Source organism: Moschus berezovskii, chromosome 14, assembly GCF_049115385.1.
Source record: "Moschus berezovskii isolate FMDL1 chromosome 14, NW_MosBer_1.0, whole genome shotgun sequence".
Lineage (NCBI taxonomy): Eukaryota > Metazoa > Chordata > Mammalia > Artiodactyla > Moschidae > Moschus > Moschus berezovskii.
Window position 1 is genome coordinate 12,307,692 of NC_142473.1, and position 21,094 is coordinate 12,328,785.

The 21,094-nt window shown below is 39.3% G+C and overlaps 1 protein-coding gene across 1 annotated transcript in view; it reads right to left on the minus strand.

Moving 5' to 3' along the window:
* Positions 1-21,094, minus strand: part of CNTN5 (contactin 5) — a 647,843-nt gene that overhangs the window by 40,091 nt on the left and 586,658 nt on the right. The window contains exon 19 of the mRNA XM_088843612.1: positions 8,228-8,337. Coding sequence (XP_088699738.1) covers positions 8,228-8,337 — 110 coding nt within the window. The remainder of the gene's footprint in view (positions 1-8,227; positions 8,338-21,094) is intronic.

Sequence of the window (21,094 nt, forward strand, 5' to 3'; positions counted from 1 at the left end):
GATTTTCTCAGAAAAGCTAGAGAGTTTCTGCTGTAGGATTCAGGAATTACTGTTCACAGGACACTTAATGCTGGTGGGTTTATAAATTCAAAACTGAATCTAATAATTTACTTGCATGGGCCAGTGACAGGGATGGCAATCCAGATGGGGTAGTCATGGTAATTCAAAAATCAAAATTATTCAATAAATATAGCTCACTTCTGGTTTTCAATCATGCTGCATGTCAGAGCTAGAAATTTCACATATCTCAATGTCAACAATTTCTGCGTTTAGTCTGTAGCCATGAAATTTCAAGCTACTTCCATGTAAGTAGCTCAAACTTCTCAAACGGGTGGTTTTAAGATAATGTCAACAAAATAGTTCAAATATTTGTAAAAAACAATCAGATGGATTGGTGTCTATATTTGTGATTTCATACTCTTTTCCTCAGATGGCGATTTTTGTGAGGTAATATTAGATTTATAGAAGGCAGTCTTAAAAGCTAGGTGAAAAGACCACCTACTAGAACTCATAACAGAGTTCTAATCTAGCCTAATTGTGATATTTGGAAATTCCATGGGTGGACCCACTTATAAATTAAAAGGGATGACATTACTAAAATTTCCTGAAGTCCTTTACTATAAAGTCATTTTATTTTCTGTCGAGCTAGGGGCTGTCATCATTCTGACCCTGTCTTTATGCATTGCTATTTCTACTATATCAATTGTTTTGACCATTCTGTTAGATAGAGCAGTTAATCATTTTAATAACAAAAATTAATCAGTTTGATTTGAATTACTTGGTTAATGTATTTGCAAGTGTTAGTTGTCAATGACTATAGTTTAAGTCAAAATGCTTGATTCATTACTTCTTAAATTAAGATGTAATGGAGGCTTCCTTGTAAAAGACAAAAATGCCAACTATAGGTAGGAAATTGACAGATGGTGTCAGGGAAAGCCTCCTACTGAGATCCTTACTCCTGCCCTGTAGGTCTGGCTATATCAGGAAACAGAATATCAAAAGCATTTCATTAAACAGAATGAGCTTCCAGGACTTACCAAACAACAACAACAATAAAATCCCAAAAAAACAAAAATGAAAGAAAGTGAAATAAGAGTTTCCCTTGCTAGACTGTGACCTTCCTAAGGGCAGGGACCTTGTCTGTTTTACTTAATGCTTTACCCTACGCACTGCACCAAAGCAAAGCAGGTATTCAACAACTATCTCATGGATAAATAAATGAATGAGTAAGAAATGATAGCTGAGATCCAGACAAAACACACAGAAAATCAGATCAGGGACAAACAAGATCCGGATCTGTTTGACAATCTGGGTCACAATCAGAGTCAGGCTGCGAGTCAGCCAAGGAGCCCTGAGTGAGAGCAGGGGAAGGAGCACAGTGAGGAGCACTCAGCAGGGGAGATCGAGTGATGCTCTAAGGGCTTTAAGGACTTTATTGCCCTTGATGACTATTGCTCCATCTTCCTTCTAAATGACCCTTGCTTGGGGGTAGCCTCCCAAGATTAGTAGAAGAGAAAACACAAACATTTCAGAGTCAAGTGAACTACATATAGGTTCAAGCTTGCTTATTTTTTAAGAGTGCGTTGAGGGGTTATCTTTAGTTAATACTGCACTATGCATTCTAGAGGTAGAGTTTTTCAATATCAAACTGATAGTTGAGTATATGTTTGAGAGGAGCCATATCTTAGAAAGAAATAAATGTGTGCCCATAACTTCAGAAATGATTTCTTTTTTCTCATTTACCACCCTCCCCCAATTATTCCTGGTGTATCCAGGGAACTTTCCCATATAAAAGTCTCATCTTGACTTCTATTAACTGCTTTTCTCTGAGGCTAAAATAGTTTTCTGCAGTGGTAATCAGAGTCTCATAGTCATTGGCTTGTGAAAAACATATTAGCGGTTGAGTCTGACTCTTAACCATTTCTGATAACAACACGGGAAAGTTTATGATTCTAATATGTGTTAAAACACCTTGGTATCCTGAAAAGAGACAAATGGTTCTAAAACAAATACAGCTGTTGCTGGCCTGAGAGTTCTATGTTGATGTGCTCTCTTCCCAAACTGCTTCTGCTAAGTTGCTTCAGTCGAGTCCGACTCTGTGCAACCCCATAGACTGCAGCCCACAAGGCTCCACTGCTACTGATCATTATTTAGACAGAAGTAGTGCTTGATCTTAAGGGTATTTTATATCTGAAAAAAAGAGCCTGCCACCCCATTGCCTTGTTGAATGTAACTAAACTGATAACATAAGGGATATTGATCACTCATTTAATTGTGAAATTTTTCAGAAGATCACCACACATTAGACACTTTTTTGCTTTGATCTGACTCGATTTCTTAGCAAGTTTAAACACAGCTGACCATTTCCTTCTTCTTGATTAGCTCTTTTACTTTCTTTGATACCTCTGCTGCTGCTGCTGCTGCTAAGTCGCTTCAGTCGTGTCCGACTCTGTGCGACCCCATAGACGGCAGCCCACCAGGCTCCCCCGTCCCTGGGATTCTCTAGGCAAGAACACTGGAGTGGGTTGCCATTTCCTCCTCCAATCTTTGATACCTCACACACCTGATTTTCCCCCATCAAGCTGATCTCTCCTTGTTATTCTCCTTGATGATTCTTTTCCTTCAGCTAAACTTCTACATGCTGAGTGTACCAGGTCAAAGGTTATCTCTCCCTTCATTCCTCTTCTTATCTGCTCTTCTTTCCCCTTTCTGGAAATTTGTTCATTCATGTAGTAGAGTAGTTTTCAGTACCAGCCCTGTGATTGCCCCCTTGTGTCTTCAGCTCTGATCTCCTAATTAGACTGTAAACTCACTTAGCCTATTGCTTATTTGACTTATTATCTTAGGTATCCACTAGGCATCTCAAATTTGATTTAGCTGAAACATATTTCTTTATTTCCCACTTTCAAATCTCTTCTTTGTCCAGGTTTTCCCTTTAAAAAATGTATTTTTATTGCTAGTATTTGATAAATGGCACCACTGTGCATCCATTTGACCAAGCCGGATATGAGAATCATCATTTTCCTTCCCTCCATGTCTGATCAATCAGGAAATTCTGCCAGCCCTGCCTCTAAAATAAGTCTACTTTCCTCCTGCTTCACTCTTACAACCTTAGTCTAAGTTATCATAATTTCTTGCATGGATTATTGCCATAACCTCCTGATTCGACTCCTGACCTTTCTCCCCTTGCCCTTTCATTCTGCATGGAACAGCAGCCACAGTAATATCTTAAAAAATGTAAATCAGACATTGTCAGTCTCCTAAAATTGCCCTGATGGCTTTTCATTGTATTTGAAAGAAAATACAAACTCTTCTCATGATCTATATATCCCTATATAATTCTGACTGCTTTAAATTCTACTTACACCACTGTTCATCAAGGTCTAGTCACTCCATCTGCTTCTGTTCCTTAAATGAACTTTGCATTTCTGCATGTATTGTTACCTATATATACTGTTACCTACACGTGTTATTTTACTTACTTACTTGTATTTATTTGTTTATTTTCTCCCATTAGGATGAAGTATTCATAAGAGCAAAACCTTTTCTCTCTTACCCACACATTCAATTCAGGAAAAACAAGAGAGCTGGCCCAAAACACTGTCTCCACTGTTTTCAAAATGGCACATTGTTAGTGCTTTTAAAGTAACTAACTGCTTTAAACATTGCAGGTAAAACTGCAATTAGAGCTAGAAAAATTACCCAGAGGGCTGACGGGATAAGTACATAACGTTTAAAACTAGTCTCATTACTTTGGTGACATAAGCATGTGCTTGCTTCACTGTCACCATGCTTGGAATTATACTATTGGGAAATATAACAATATTATGATTGGGACGGAATACAGGAGGGGGACAGCGATGTGATGAAACGTTAAGTTTTAGGGGTTAGAAAGTTTAATTAAAAATGCAGTCATTATGATGATTGCTTAAGAATTTGATTAATCCCTGTTCATTTATATCTTTAAAGATATTCCATTTTTGCTTGTAAGTTGTCATTTTGAATAAGATTTAGCAAAAACTCTGTGCTCTGACACTCAAGTGTAGTTCTGGAGTGATCTTGACCTTATTCTTTAGTCAGACCTTGGTCATGGGCATCACTGTGGTCAGTGGATCTCTGCATTGCTATATCCATTGGATAGTCTCAGACCTCACCATTCTGAATTTCTTAGCAGCTTTTGTTTGACTCGGTAGTCTTCGCCATCTTAAAATTCTTTTCTTGGCTTTTGAACTTCTTCATGTCTCCTATAGTTTCTTTGGCCATATCCTCTTTCTTTCTTCTGTTCCAAATGGTGAGGGACCGTAGGGCTCAATTCTCAGACATCTTTATCAATACTCAATGATCTCAGCTAGCACATGTATAAAAACCATTAATATACTGATGAATCCTCAGAGTGATAGCTCTATCTCTAAACTTTCTCTCAAAACAAGGCTTAATTGATAACTTTTTTTGAAATAAAAATGTTTATAAATTAACAAATCAAAACCAGAATTTTTAATATCTTTTTTTCTCTAAAATATGCTCTTCTCCGTGACTTCCTTATGTATGTGAGTGATTTGTCATCCACCCAGTTTCTTGGGTCAAATAGCTCTGGAATTACCTTTGACTTCTCTCTATTTCATAGTCCACATCCAATTCATAATCAAATCTTGTCACACTTCCACTCAAAATATATCTTAAAAGGTCATGTTTCATCGATCCCATTGCTCCTGTTCTAGTTAAAAACAACGTCATCATCCACTAGGTTGGAAGGCCTGTTTTTCCACTGATCTCCTGAGGTCCTGTCTAGAGTCTGTTCTTCACTCTCTAGACCAAGAGACCCTTTTAAAATATGAGTCAGATCCTGACTTGACTTCCTTTGTTCATTATCCTTTCATGGTTTTTCCCTATACTGAAGGTAAAAATCTAAAGTCCCTGTGGTTCCCAAGATTGACTCTACCTAACCTGTTCTTGTCCTGGCCATTCTTCTTCACACTACCACTCTCCCTATTGTGTACTGCTATCTCACCAATACTGCTACTGTTCCGTTCTTTGAACAAGGTCAGGATGCTTTTAAGTAAGAGTCTTTGAGTTTGCTATTCTCTCTGCCTCCCACCCCCTATCTCTCATATTATCATGTCAAATGTCACAACCTCAGGAACTGTGATTCTTCAAACCTCTATAGTCAACAGAGTTGACGCTACCTTCTTGAGCAGTTCTTTTGGCAAAGTATACATCAGCAACTGAAATTATACCACATATTTATTTGTTAGCTTCTTCATTGTTTGTGTTCCCTACTACAACATAAGCTTCATGAAGATGGTGACTTCAATTTGCTCATTGTTTTATCCCTAGCATCTAGCTGAGTGTCTGTTACTTAGTATGCCTCCAATAAATATTTGTTGAATGAATGGTGATTGATATTTAGAAAGAGAAGGATTGTGCACAAATCTAGATCTTATGTGATCTCTGGAGAAGCTGTTATCACAGGTGAATCATGGTGGGAATATGAAAAAGCTGAAAGTGAAAATCGCTCAGTCGTGTCCGATTCTTTGCGACCCCATGGACGCATGGAGTCCATGGAATTTTCCAGGCCAGAATATTGGAGTGGGTAGCCTTTCCCTTCTCCAGGGGATCTTCCCACCCAGGTCTCCCACATTGTAGGCAGATTCTTTGCCAGCTGAGCCACAAGGGAAGCCCACGAATATTTGAGTGGGTAGCCTATCCCTCCTCCAGCAGATCTTTCCAACCCAGAAATCGAACCAGGGTCTCCTGCATTGCAGGCAGATTCTTTACCAACTGAGCTATCAGGGAAGTGCTGATAATAGCTGTTATTACAGGTGAATCATGGTGGGAATATGAATGTCACACTATTAGTACACACGGGAAAAAAGTTGAAGATCTGGCTGTGTTCTACTTTGAGATGTAGAAGTTTGAATCCTCACTGTTCTGTACAACAGAATACACTGTGACTTTCTATAAGAACGTACACCAAATGTTCTGATTTAGTGTTCTAGTTGGACCTATGCTTGTGTAGTTGTTTTAGATTGGGTTCCATAGAAGCAGATCCCGAGACAGGGATTTGATCATTGTGATTTATTGAGAATGCTTGCAGGTAAATCTATAAGGAAGGGAGGAGAAGAGGACGGGGAAAGAGAAGGAACTGAGCAAGAATGGGGTCCCAGATAATCTAGCCTTGGTCTGATGTACCCGACAAAGGCTCCAGATAATAAAGTGCACCATTAAATTGTTTCCTCCTTGAATCAAGGGACGAGTTTCAATCAGTGTAATTGACCTAGGGTTGCCCGATTATGAGGAAGGTATCTTTTCAGGTAATAACAGTGGAGGACAATTCTCATTATACAGCCAACGTTCTCAGCAGTTGGGGGATGTTGCCCTGGCCCAGTGAAGGAGAGCTGGGCAGGTCACTCCCATGTCTTCTACAGAGGGACAAAAAGGGGTTGACTGTGAAGCATAGATATTCACTCATTCAACAAATACTTATTGTATTCACAGTCCTGAGATTCACTGGTAAACAGGCATGGTCCCTGCAGCATGGTTAGTGAGAAAAAGAGATTTTAATAAAACAAACATGTGATCCTGGCATGATACATATTATTGCCAAATAATGAATTGAAGCAAAATTAGAGAAATAAATCCACGATACTTATAAGTAATGTTTTTCTATAAATGTCCTTTGCTGTAACTCTTGGTAAGATTGTATAAATTCCCAATCACAGTAATCTTTATCAAATGCTACTGCTGCTGCTGCTGCGTCACTTCAGTCATGTCCGACTCTGTGTGACCCCATAGACAGAAGCCCACCAGGCTCCCCCGTCTCTGGGATTCTCCAGGCAAGAACACTGGAGTGGGTTGCCATTTCCTTCTCCAATGTGTGAAAGTGAAAGTGAAGTCGCTCAGTCGTGTCCGACCCTTAGCGACCCCACGGACTGCATCCTACCAGGCTCCTCCATCCATGGGATTTTCTAGGCAAGAGTACTGGAGTGGCTTGCCATTGCCTTCTCCTTATTGAATGCTAGTTGTATATTAATCAAATAGTTCTTAGGCATGATTTGAAAACACAAATAGAGTAAAGAAAGGTGATTTTTAGCCTGGAAACTGTGTTGGTATACCAGTCCTATATTAAATCATTGCTTAAAAATCAAGATGATTTTCTTTAAGTGGGAGTTTAAACAGAGGAAAAGTAAACATTAAAAGTTTAAAGACAGTTAAGATCTTGGATTGGATGTTACTTCTTTGCATTTTATAACTTCTCCCTCTGATCCTATGCCTCAATGCAAAGGCAAGCATAAGAGCAGGATGAAAACGTGGAATCTTGTTTTTGTGGCATACTCCAGTTGACGACAGAGAAGATGATGGCACCCCACTCCAGTACTCTTGCCTGGAAAATCCCACGGACAGAGGATCCTGGTGGGCTGCAGTCCATGGGGTCGCTGAGTCGGACACGACTGAGCGACTTCACTTTCACTTTTCACTTTCATGCATTGGAGAAGGAAATGGCACCCCACTCCAGTGTTCTTGCCTGGAGAAGCCCAGGGATGGCGGAGTCTTGCAGGCTGCAGTCTATGGGGTTGCACAGCATCGGACACGACTGACGTAACTTAGCAGCAGCAGCAGCAGCCAGTTCACAAACTGCCCACAGACCTTGAGTCCATGTGGAGGCTAAAATTTTACTGAATTCAATGAATTGTTATAAAATGTTCACCATTATAAGGCTGGCATAACTATGTTTTAAAACGACACAATTTGAAGGGCAAAAAGCCATTTGAGTAAATAGGTACAGGTTACCAAGTTTCAAGCAAATTTGAGAAGTTAGTATAGGAGGTAAGATGTTCCATGAACAGTATAGTAGGAAAACTTGTTTCATACATTAAATTATGAGACAGAAATACACAAGAATATTTTTAACTACAAATACACAAGAATATTTTTAACTGGAATTGGATACCAGTAAATAGCAGCTGGTAGGTCCTGGTTTCTATCTTAAGGTCTATCTATTTTCATTTTTTAAAAACCTTTGCCTGGTGCCGTGGAAACTACTATCCTGAAAAATAAGCCAGCTAATGAGCAGCATAATATATGTCAGTAAAATAGTATATTTCTTATTTTCCATAGAGCAAAATTTCAAAGGAATGTAATCTTGTTAAAGTGTCACCAAACCATCTCTTCAGGAGAAAACAATGGCAACAGAAATAATAAGGCTTATTTTCAAGAATTCTGTTCATACCTCAAATCCCTGTGGTCTTCCTAGACTCTCTTTAATATGTTTCCATGCAACAAGAATCTCTGACACAGATACACTTGTAGCCTTGACATCTGTGGGAGCAGCAGTGGGTTCTGTATGAAGGAAAATGGAAATAATAAACCATGGGGGTAACAAGTTACGCCTTCCAAAGCATTGCACCTGAATATGACAGGTGTTACTTCCTTCTATCTGATTTTTTAAATGAAGGGCTCTGGTGATTATGAAAAACGCAACAAGATAAAAAGATGATCTTTTCGGATTTCTCCGAGGTCAAGTATCATCAGTACCCTACCAATGACAAATAAATCTAGCAAGACAAGCAAAGAAGATCTTTATCCTTGAATTAACTAGGATGTTTCTGGAGAAGTTAAATTACCTGACTTAAACTGTCTGCCAGACTAGCATAATGATCAAAAGAATGGACTAGGAGTCAGGCTTGGCTTCTTTGCTTGCTAAGGTTGTTTTTTGCCTTCCAGAAAATTATTTACCTTCAGGCAAGTTACTTTACTTCTTCCTGAGCTCTAGTCCCATCATCTGTCATCGGGCATATTGAGAATACTTAGCTTGTAGGTTTTTAAGGTTAGTTTTAATTGGAATACTATATATAAGCTATTTAGCATAGTTCTTGGCACTTAAAACATCTATTCAGAAGATACCACCTATTTTACCTTTTACCTTGTGAAGGAACAAACAGGGTCTAAGTTTCATTTTATTTCTTTTGTTGTTGTTTCAACCACAAAGCCACATTTCCATGACTGTGTAAAGAATGTGCTATGAATCATGATATTTAAAAGGCATGAGTTGACTTTTAAGACTGGTATGGGCTGAAAAGGAAAGTCCCTGAAGGTCTCGGTGCTGTTGCTCAAAACCACCTTTTCATTCGTGTCTATGCTCAGCGACCTTTTGCACTGTTTTAGTTTTTGCTTTTTTTTTTTCCTTTTTCAAATACATCATGTCTGACTGGCATCCATCAAGAGGTGCACTTTATTTGAGGTTGTACTATATGTGAGGAACAAAATATTTTCAGCTTTGACATTGCTGAATCATAAATACTGTGTCACAAACACACGTTAAATGAAATGGCAGAATAAAGGCCATACATTAGTTCAACCAATCTGTACACAGTCGATGTCAAAAACTCCTACCCAATGAAAATTGTAGAGACTTTGATTCTAACCCCATGTCACTGCCAAGATTTCAGATGAAGCTTATCATTGCTAAGACTTCAGATGAATCTATTTAGATTCAGTCAACCAGATGGCAAAGGCAGAGTTCTACATAAGATTTTTATGTTTTAGACATATAAAGGGAATTATAGCCATTTGCTGAGAATATTTCACTTTCTGATGAAAGGTGGCCACATGCCTACCTGGAGAGCCTTCATATATTATTAATTGAAAAAATAAAAGTAAAAAATATCTGCCCTTGTTACTATAAAAGAAGTCCACGAAAGACTTTTTCAAAGTTTGTACTAAGCAATGGTTTTTCTTTTGGTAAAGCTTTCATTAAAATTACATATTATATTTGCATTAATTCAAAGTACTTTGGTAAATTCACATTAATCTTTACACAAAAGCTGACATTAGTTTCTGCCATGGTATAATTTGCAATTTCTCATTCTGTCCTTTAAATATCTTTTATTTTATTTTATTTTGCTCAGTGGTTTCCCACATCCCACTTTCCAACTGCCTGTTATTTGTGCATCTACCATTAACAACAACAACAAAAAAACTATGGGAAAAGCTTCTAATTTTATTCTATTCTAGAATTCTGATCAGCAGACTTGCAACAATTTTTTTCATTGCTGTTTAATAGGAGCTAAAATTCTTGATTTTGCAAGTAAATGAAAGGAAATGTTCATGTTCTTAAGTGTGTATAATCTGATCTCCTGGATTTGGGATATGATTTATTTCAAAGAAAACCACGCTTTAAATATCATTTGTTGTTTAGAAGGAGTTTTGCTTATGTTTTCAGTGAATGCAATGCAGAGATTTGTGTGCCAAATGCCTTTTTCAACTTTTTTTTTTTAATTGAGGTAATTGTATCTTTGCCAAAGAATATTGCAGGGGGATAAATAATTTCAGAAATGCAAAGTATGTGGTTGAATTTCTATCTCTACCTCTAGAGAAAGAAATTTTTCTCTCAGCTTTCTGTAACACTATACAAGTTTAAGTACTTTTTTAAATAGAATGATAGAAGTTTTAAAAAAGTAAGAAATAAAAATATTCAGAAAATTATTTCCCAAACTAACACCCTAATTTCTGTTTAAAAGCTCTAAGGGTTTTAAATCAATGTCAGATACTAAAAGACAATCCATAGTTGCACTCACAGGGGCTAAATATTATGAAATATTAGAAAGTCACTTGGATCAATGGTCACATCTAATTAAATGAGGATCAATGAAACAAGAATTGAATAGTAAATTTTTATTTGTTTCACTTCCTAGATATAAATATCAAACATTGGGGCTTCCCTGATAGCTCTTGTAATGCAGGAGACCCTGGTTTGATTCCTTATTTTGGAAGATCCACTGGAAAAGGGATAGTCCAACCACTCCAGTATTGTTGGGCTTCCCTTTTGGCTCAACTGGTAAAGAATCCACCTGCAATGTGAGAGACCTGGGTTTGATTCCCTGGAGAAGGGAAAAGCTACCCACTTCAGTATTCTGGCCAGTATCAAACATAACCATGCTGACCTGCATTGAAAATTTAAGCATGTAAAAAGGTGACCTCACTCAATTTACTTCCAAAAGTTTCAATTTGCATCATTTATTAGTCAGTGAACATTTTCATGTGTATCAAAAAGTCTGTCTGCAGACGAGGTGAATGGATAAATAAGTTATGGTACATATATACAATGGAATATTACTAAGCCATAAAAAAGAATGAATTTGAGTCAATTCAGTTGAGGTGGATGAACCTAGAGTCTGTTGTACCGGGTGGAGTATGTCAGAAAGAGAAAAACAAATATATATTAGCACATATATGTGGAATCTAGCAAAATGGTACTGACGAACCTATTTGCAGGGCAGGAATAGAGACACAGATGTAGAGAATGAATTTGTGAACACAGCAGGAAAAGGAGAAGGTGGGACTGATTGAGTCAGTAGCATTGAAAGACACATATTACCATCTATCAGATGGTTAGTGGGAAGTTGCTGTATAACACAGGGAGCTCAGATTGGTACTCTGTGACAATCTATAGGGGTAAGAAGAGGGCGTGGGAGGGAGGCTCAAAAGCAGGGGATATGTGTATACTTGTAGCTTATGCCTGCTGTATGGCAGAAATCAGCACAACAGTGTAAAACAATTATTTTTCAATTAAACTAAAAAATTTAAAAGTAGCTGACTAGATCATAGGATGTTTGCTTTGGATTGAAACTAGATGTCCTGTTTGGGCATCCCATTGTATTTGAATGATGGAAAGTCACAACCAGGAAAAATTTTAGAAAGTCCCTTGGATCTATGCTCACATATGGATGACCAAAGGGTCTTCAGCCATATTTTGTTTGCCCAAATAATGTATTAAATTGATAATTCCAACAATTCATTTAAAACAAGAATTTGTGGCTTATTTTGGGGAAAATGGGTGATACCATTTCCCTTGGATATTGGTAGATGAGAGCTATCAGTTGGTCCCATTAGTTAGGGCTTATTCTTTTTTTGTTTGCCAGATTCTCCACCACTCCCTATGGGCTCACTTCTGGGACTACTTCACTTATTTATATTTCTGACTTGATCTCTTTAGGTTTTGAGTTATGAATCTATGTTTTAAATTCATGCTCTCATTTTGCAAATGAAAAAAGTGGCATAGAACCTGGCTGATTTATCTAAACTCTGCTTCTAGATCTGAAAGAGTTCCAAGTAGAACTCAGATCTCAAGTGCTATCTCTTTGTTGTTTTACATTGCCCCAGGGAGGCAACTGGCTCATTCTCTATATCTTAGGGTAATTTGGGGGGGGGGCAGAAGAGATTTTTACAAGGAGAATATATAGTTCACCGTCTTGCTGCACAGTTGTTTCCAAGTAACTGACAGATAAATGGATGGAATAAGACTAAAACAAACAAAAAACAACAAACAAAATAGATGAGGAGGGGGAATAAACAAAGGTAATAATAATAACTGCCACTGATTGAAGATTTGATACATGCCAAGCTGAACTGAACTGAACTGAAGCCTTATTTTAAGTTCTTTATATGTATCAATTAATCCTCCCAACACACCTATTATCAGGACCACCACTTTTCAGATGAGGAAATCCAGGAGCAGGAGGTTAAGCAACTTGCCCAAAGTTGCACAGCAGCTAGAAGGTGGAGCGAGGAACTGAGCAAGGTAGCCAGCCGGGCTCTGATTACTTCACAGAGCAGTCATCACAGTGTTCTGCTTCTGCACACACACCTATACTTACACTCAGAACTTTTTCCCTACGTGTTTTCTTCTCCTTGCCCTCCACACCTAACTCATCTCAAGAATATTGATATTGGAATTCTCCACTTGGCCCCTCTCAGTCTTTTCAGAAACCATCTGAGCCCCGTGCTTGTGCTCGGTGGCTTCAGGCGTGCTGGACTGTTTGCAGCCCTGTGGACTGCAGCCTACCTGCCACCTATATCTATGAGAGTCTCCAGGCAAGAATACTGGAATGAGCAGTAATGCCAAGATCTCCTCCAGAAGATCTTCCCGACCCAGGGATCAAACCAAGATCTCCTGTGTCTCCTGCATTGGGAGGCAGATTCTTTACCACTGAGTCATCTGGGAATCCCACCTGAACCCCCATCATCTCCTATTTAACTCTGCTACATATGTACTTTCAACTCTTTTTATTCCTATTTCCTGGAATTTTATTTTTTTAATAATGTTGCATCACAGCTACACTGCTCCTCATAGATCTTATATTCAGGCATCTCTGAAACTCTCTTGATCTGTAAATGCCAGGATGTTTCTTGCCACTCTTACTTTTGTCTGTTATACTTGGAAAACTTGATGAAAATTTAAGGACCTACTTCTGAGATTATACTAGCATTATATCTAAAAATTCAAAGATTTTTTTTCACTTGCGATATCAATTAGACCAAGGCTGGCTTCTTCACTCCAGTCCTGGGATATAAAGTGGACAGGCTGACTAAATATCCATCTAGTCAAAGTTATGGTTTTTCCAGTAGTCATGTATCAATGTGAGAGTTGGACTATAAAGAAAGCTGAGTGCCGCAGAATTGATGCTCTTGAAATGTGGTGTTGGAAAAGACTCTTGAGAGTTCCTTGGACTGCAAGGAGATCCAACCAGTCTATCCTAAATTAAATCAGTCCTGAATATTCATTAGAAGGTCTGATGCTGAAGCTGAAGCTCCAATATTTTGGCCACCTGATGTGAAGAGCTGACTCATTGGAAGAGACCCTGATGCTGGGAAAGATGCACCACTGACTTGATGGACATGAGTTTGAGTAAGCTCCAGGAGTTGGTGATGGACAAGAAAGCCTGGCGTGCTTCAGTCTATGGGGGAGCAAAGAGTTGGACACAACTGAGTGACTGAACCAAACTGAACTGAATTATATTAAAAATACTGTATATCATTACCATGTTCATGAATTTAGATGATACATTTGTGTTAAGTGAACTAGCAGCTTGAGTTCTCCAAGTAATATGGGGGGATGGGCTTGTAATATTGATTATACATTTGACTTCCCAGGAGGGATGGGCAACACCATTAATCAAAGGACAGTTTAATAAACTCCTTGGGAGAAGGGCTATGGCTTCATTATTTAAAAATTCAGTGAAGACAGCTGTAGTTGAACTTTTATAGGCACTAATCCAGATGGATCATCTGGCAAAGTCAGGAAATTATTCCTTGTATTTTACAACTAATATGCCAATTTATTAATTTTCAAGTTCACATAAATCCCACTGAGCTCAGTTTCAGCTCAGGACTGATCTGCAGAATAACACCCCATGAAAGTTAGGTTTTAATTTGAGCTGTGGTGGCTCAATTTGCAAGAGGATAATTACATATCATTTTCTGCAAGCAAGAAGCTTCTGACTTTAATAAAAAGTAAAAGCCACACATTTTTTGCATATAAGGAAAAAGACATCCCCCCCAAAAAAAACTAGAAAATGATAACACACATTATGCATAAATAAACCTTTCAACCTACAATTAACCTATATTAAAGTTCCCTCTAATTTTTTATCAGATGTATTGAATTCTCAGTTTCTTTCCAAAGCTATAGCAACAAGAAATAAGTGGAAAACAGATAAAGGTATTTCTTGAAATGCAGAAATTAAGGCCTATTTGATTTCTCATGTTGGAAAAGAATTGCTTTTTATCATTTGTACTATGCAGTTTAAAATCAGTTTTGTTGGAACTTTGCTATTATTTAAAAAAATAGGATTGTTTCTAATGTGAGAGTATTGTATAGAGTGGTCCCCCACATTTTGGCAGCAGGGACCCATTTTATGGAAGACAGTTTTTTCAGAATAGGATCGGGGATGGTTTCAGGATGATTCAAGTGCCTATGCCTATTGTGCACTTTATTTCTTTTATTACTGTTACATCAGTTCCATCTCAAATCATCAGGGATTAGATCCCGGAGTGGGGGGGGACCCCTGGATTATACCATACCCTGAGACCTGAAGTCAAATCAGGGTTGGAAAGCACACAACTTTTACTTGGTTCAAAGGATATAGATAACTGATACATGTCCACGATGGATGGAAGTCCTAGCAGGCAAACCTCTTTCCTCAGACTTTATATCAGATGGGGCCTGTCACTGAAAGAGTCATTCAGGGTTACTTCCATTGTGTAAACCTTGAAAGGTTTCAGCGTCTCAAGGGTGTTAATGGGGAAAAAAAAAAACAACAACAAACATCAGGAGGTTTTCTGACAGTGAAAGTGTTAGCTCAGTTGTGTCCAGCTCTTTGTGACTCCATAGACTATAGCCTATCAGGCTCCTCTGTCCATGGAATTCTCCAGGCAAGAATATGGGAGTGGGTTGACATTCACTTCTCCAGGGGATCCCCCTTACCCAGGGGTCAAACCCAGATCTCCTGCATTGCAGGTGGACTCTTTACCTTCTGAGCCACCAGGAAAGCCCAGTAATTTCTGTCAGTACTTTAAGGCAATAGTCAACTTTCGAGTGGTAAGAGTCATTTCCTAAGCAATTTAGTAAGTATCTGTGTGTATAAAGAATGATTCCTTCTATAACAGATCACGGACAGAGAAGCCTGGTGGGCTACAGTCCACGGGGTCGCAAAGAGTCGGACACGTCTGAGCGACTGAACGGAATGGAACGGATAACAGATCACAATCAATGTTTTGCCTTCAACAATGTATGCCTCGCTCACATTCCAAAAAGTTTCTTGAGAGGAAAGGAAAAAGACAAAGGACATGGCAAATACACACAAGCACGTGTGGAAGTATGTTCTGGATGTGAATGCCATCCACTCTTGATGTGCCAGGGGAACTGGGCCGAGAGCTAGGATTGTCAGGTGTGCCTTGAAGTCCTTGAGTTCTGTGCTTCCCTGCATCAACATGAAACATGGTGGCTGCACTTGATATAGAACCTGGCACGTTTCTCTTCAGGGCTCAATGTTGGCTCTGAAAAGGTGATACCTTCTTCCTGGTACCCTAGATGAGTAGCTACATCATGAATGAAGGGAAGAAACTATGCCCATAAAAGGGAATAGAAAACTAGTCGCCCTGCTCTTGTTCTTCACTTTATTTAAGAATAAAGAGGGCTTTTGAGGTGATAAACAGGTGGACTAGGTTAATGGAAGAACAAAGAAACAGAATTGGTCTTATGGAAAAATACAATCTTAATCAGATATTTGGGCTTTGGGCAAAAAGATCAGGAGCTGACTGTGGCTCAGATCATGAACTCCTTATTGCCAAATTCAGACTGAAATTGAAGAAAGTAGGGAAAACCACTAGACCATTCAGATACGACCTAAATCAAATCCTTTATGATTATGCAGTGGAAGTAAGAAATAGATTTAAGGGACTAGATCTGATAGATAGAGTGCCTGATGAACCCTGGACGGAGGTTCGTGACATTGTACAGGAGACAGGGACCAAGACCATCCTCATGGAAAAGAAATGCAAAAAAGCGAAATGGCTGTCTGAGGAGACCTTACAAATAGCTGTGAAAAGAAGAGAAAAGCAAAGGAGAAAAGGAAAGATATAAACATCTGAATGCAGAGTTCCAAAGAATAGCAAGGAGAGATAAGAAAGTCTTCCTCAGCGATCAGTGCAAAGAAATAGAGGAAAACAACAGAATAGGAAAAACAAGAGATCTCTTCAAGAAAATTAGAGATATCAAGGGAACATTTCATGCAAAGATAGGCTTGATAAAGGACAGAAATGGTATGGATCTAACAGAAGCAGAAGATATTAAGAAGAGGTGGCAAGAATACACAGAACTGTACAAAAAAGATCTTCATGACCAAGATAATCACGATGGCGTGATCACTCACCTGGAGCCGGACATCTTGGAATGTGAAGTCAAGTGGGCCTTAGAGAGCATCACTACGAACAAAGCTAGTGGAGGTGATGGAATTCCAATGGAGCTATTTCAAACCTTGAAAGATGATGCTGTGAAAGTGCTGCATTCAATATGCCAGCAAATTTGGAAAACTCAGCAGTGGCCACAGGACTGGAAAAGGTCAGTTTTCATTCCAATCCCAAAGAAAAGCAATGCCAAAGAATGCTCAAACTACCGGACAATTGCACTCATCTCACATGCTAGTTAATTCATGCTTAAAATTTTCCAAGCCAGGCTTCAGCAATATGTGAATCATGAACTTCCAATGTTCAAGCAAGTTTTAGAAAAGGCAGAGGCACCAGAGATCAAATTGCCAACATTCGCTGGATCATGAAGAAATCAAGAGAGTTCCAGAAAAACATCTATTTCTGCTTCATTGACTATGCCAAAGACTTTGACTGTGTGGATCACAATAAACTGTGGAAAATTCTGAAAGAGATGGGAATCCCAGACCACCTGACCTTCCTCTTGAGAAACCTGTATGCAGGTCAGGAAGCAACAGTTAGAACTGTACATGGAACAACAGACTGGTTCCAAATAGGAAAAGGAGTACGTCAAGGTTGTATATTGTCTCCTTGCTTATTTAACTTATATGCAGAGTACATCATGAGGAACGCTGGGCTGGAAGAGGCACAAGCTGGAATCAAGATTGCTGGGAGAAATATCAATAACCTCAGATATGCAGATGACACCACCCTTATGGCAGAAAGTGAAGAGGAACTCAAAAGCCTCTTGATGAAAGTGAAAGAAGAGAGTGAAAAGGTTGGCTTGAAGCTCAACATTCAGAAAGCAAAGATCATGGCATCTGGTCCCATCACTTCATGGGAAATAGATGGGGAAACAGTGGAAGCAGTGTCAGACTTTGTCTTTTTGGGCTCCAAAATGACTGTGGATGCTGATTGCAGCCATGAAATTAAAAGACGCTTACTCCTTGGAAGGAAAGTTATGACCAACCTAGATAGCATATTAAAAAGCGGAGACATTACTTTGCGTACCAGGGTCCATCTAGTCAAGGCTATGGTTTTTCCCGTGGTCATGTATGGATGTGAGAGTTGGACTGTGAAGAAAGCTGATTGCCGAAGAATTGATGCTTTTGAACTGTGGTGCTGGAGAAGACTCTTGAGAGTTCCTTGGACTGCAAGGAGATCCAACCAGTCCATTCTAGAGGAGATCAATCCTGGGTGTTCATTGGAAGGACTGATGCTAAAACTGAAACTGCAATACTTTGGCCACCTCATGCAACGAGTTGACTCACTGGAAAAGATTCTGATGCTGGGAGGGATTAGGGGTGGGAAGAGACTGGGACGACCGAGAATGAGATGGATAGATGGCATCACCAACTCGATGGACATGAGTTTGAGTGAACTCTGGGAGCTGGTGATGGACAGGGAGGCCTGGCATGCTGTGATTCATGGGGTCACAAAGAGTCGGACACTACTGAGTGACTGAACTGAACTGAACTAATGATGACAAGGCTCACTGTGAATCTCTGTGAACATCCACAGCCATGGACAAGAGGAATCTGCTCTGGCATGAGCACTATATTCTATTTTTATTTGTTTATTACAGCCCTTGACTCTTTTTAAAGTTGTCTAATCTTGAAAACGTGCACTCCTTTTCCAATAGTTTGCCAAGTGACTAAAAAGGATGTTGATTTCCCTGTTTGTGTTTGTGTGCTCAATCGTATCTGACTCTTCGCTACCATATGGACTATAGCCAGCCAGGCTCCTCTGTCCCTGGGATTCTCCAGGCCAGAATACCTAAGTGGGCTGCCATTTCCTACTTCAGGGTGTCTTATAGACACAGGGATCAAACTCATGTCTCTTGCTTCTCCTGCTTTGGCAGGCAGATTCTTTACCACTGTGCCAGCTGGGAAGCCCAAAATCACCCATTAGACTTCACTGGATCTTGGTTGTTGCAACACCTGGGATCTAGCTCCCTGACGAGGGATTGAACCCAGGATCCCTGCCTTGGGAACTCGGAGCCACTGGACCACCAGGGAAGTACCTTTCCTGATTTTATTCTAGAACAAAAGTGCATCTATTATTACTGCCTATTCTGAGACAACTAAAATGTAAAAGAATTTTTCAGAAAATAGAATAACAGAATTTCAGCCTTAGATTTGTAATGGCTCCCAGTGATATTATAGATTTCCACTTTCAAAGTGGATGAAGGCAAGGCTCAGAGAGGTGAAAAAAACTGCCAAAGGCTTTCGAGTTAGTGTGAGCTTCCATCTGAAGCTCTGCCCACTCCAGGAAAATACTCTGTCTTCCTTCCATTATCCTGCTTTTCCTGGTTGACACAATGCAATGGTGCTAAAGCTCTATTAATATTTACACATGAAGTTCCAAGTTAGTAAATTTAATTAGTGGGCAAATGCTAAATATACGTTTTAATTTTGTTGTCAGAACAAAGGCAGACTCTATCCAGATTTAATTTTCCTTATATCTTTCACATTTCAGTCAACCAAAATAAACAAAGTGTTACTATGAAATATGTTACAGCAACAACTTCAGTGTCTTTGAAAATGTGCATATTTTCTATCTAGCTAGAAAGAAGAATCTCTAAAGGTAAACCATTTCAAGTCTAAGGAAACAGGGTAAACAACCCATGGTGGCTACTATAGTTTAATTTCAAAGCAAATGTTGACAAGGAATGTATAAATTTGGATTTCTCAAAGGCAGCACTGGTGTTACCATGCAAATCATGTTCACAGATCTCTACAATTCATCTCATGTGACCTTTTGGGCCATGTGCATAACAAATGATACAAAATAATATACACAATAACATAAAACAGTAGCAAAATATTATTATTAAAAGCATTCCTGATGAGATGATACAGAGTAGTGACTAAAAGCATTAGTTTTGGAGTCATAGACCTGGGTTCAACCCTAGTCTTATCACTTACTACACTTAAGTAGCTTACTTAAGTAACTTACTGAGTTACTAGAGTTACAAAAGTTACAACTATTGGGTCCTTTACTGGGTTGAATTTAGCATATTATTTAGCCTCTGAGCCTCAGTTTCCTAAAAGTAAATTGCAACTTGAGATTCCTACCTCAAATTTGATTGTAAGAGTTAATATAAGTAATATGGAGACTGTATATACTACCTGAAAACACATCACAAATTTGAGATGCTAAGTGCATGAATGTGCTTCTCCAGGAAGGAAAGTTATGACCAACCTTGATAATATATTAAAAAGCAGAGACATTACTTTGCCAACAAAGGTCCATCTAGTCAAGGCTATGGTTTTTCCTGTGGTCATGTATGGATGTGAGAGTTGGACTGTGAAGAAAGCTGATCGCCGAAGAATCGATGCTTTTGAACTGTGGTGTTGGAGAAGACTCTTGAGAGTCCCTTGTACCGCAAGGAGATCCAACCAGTCCATTCTAAGGGAGATCGATCCTGGGTGTTCATTGGAAGGACTGATGCTAAAGCTGAAACTGCAATACTTTGGCCATCTCATGCGACGAGTTGACTCCCTGGAAAAGACTCTGATGCTGGGAAAGGTTGGGGGCGGGAGGAGAAGGGGACGACAGAGAATGAGATGGCTGTATGGCATCACCGACTCTGTGGACATGAGTTTAAGTGAAGTCCGGGAGTTGGTGATGGACAGGGAGGCCTGGCGTGCTGTGATTCATGGGGTCGCGGAGAGTTGGACACGACTGAGCGACTGAACTGAACTGAACTGAGTGGCTCAAAGGTGAAGGATCCATCTGCCAATGTAAGAGAAGTAGGTTCAGTTCCCGGGTCAGGAAGATCCCCTGGAAAAGGAAATGGCAACCCACTCCAGTATTCTTGCCTGGGAAATCTTATGGTCAGAGGAGACTGGTGGGCTACAGTCCCTGGGGTCACAAAGAGTTGGACACAATTTAGTGACTAAACAACAACAAGTGTATGAATATCTCATCAGGTCACTTATGGTTGTTTGGTAGTCATTCTTATACTAGGGTAAATTTTCTACTTCTGCTTCAGAATTTGCCTCTATGTCACAAAATACAAAGGAGCTGGTACTGAAAAACTACATCTTACATAAATCAGACACTACCTTTGTATTTCAGTATTCAAAAGAAGTTATTTATTTACCCCCATGAATGCCCATTACCATTGGTAATCCTCTTGAGCTATTCGAGTCACACATGCGGGCACAAAGGAAATAAAAGGATCAGTTTATACAAGCTAATTATTTGGAAGGACAAATCTGTGCTGTCTCTGGTGGAGCATTAGCTCAGCTGGCTGTCAAGTTTGGGGACTGTAAGCCATTGTATTTCCTTTCAGGGCCAACTGAAATTCTGCGCTTGAATTGAAGAA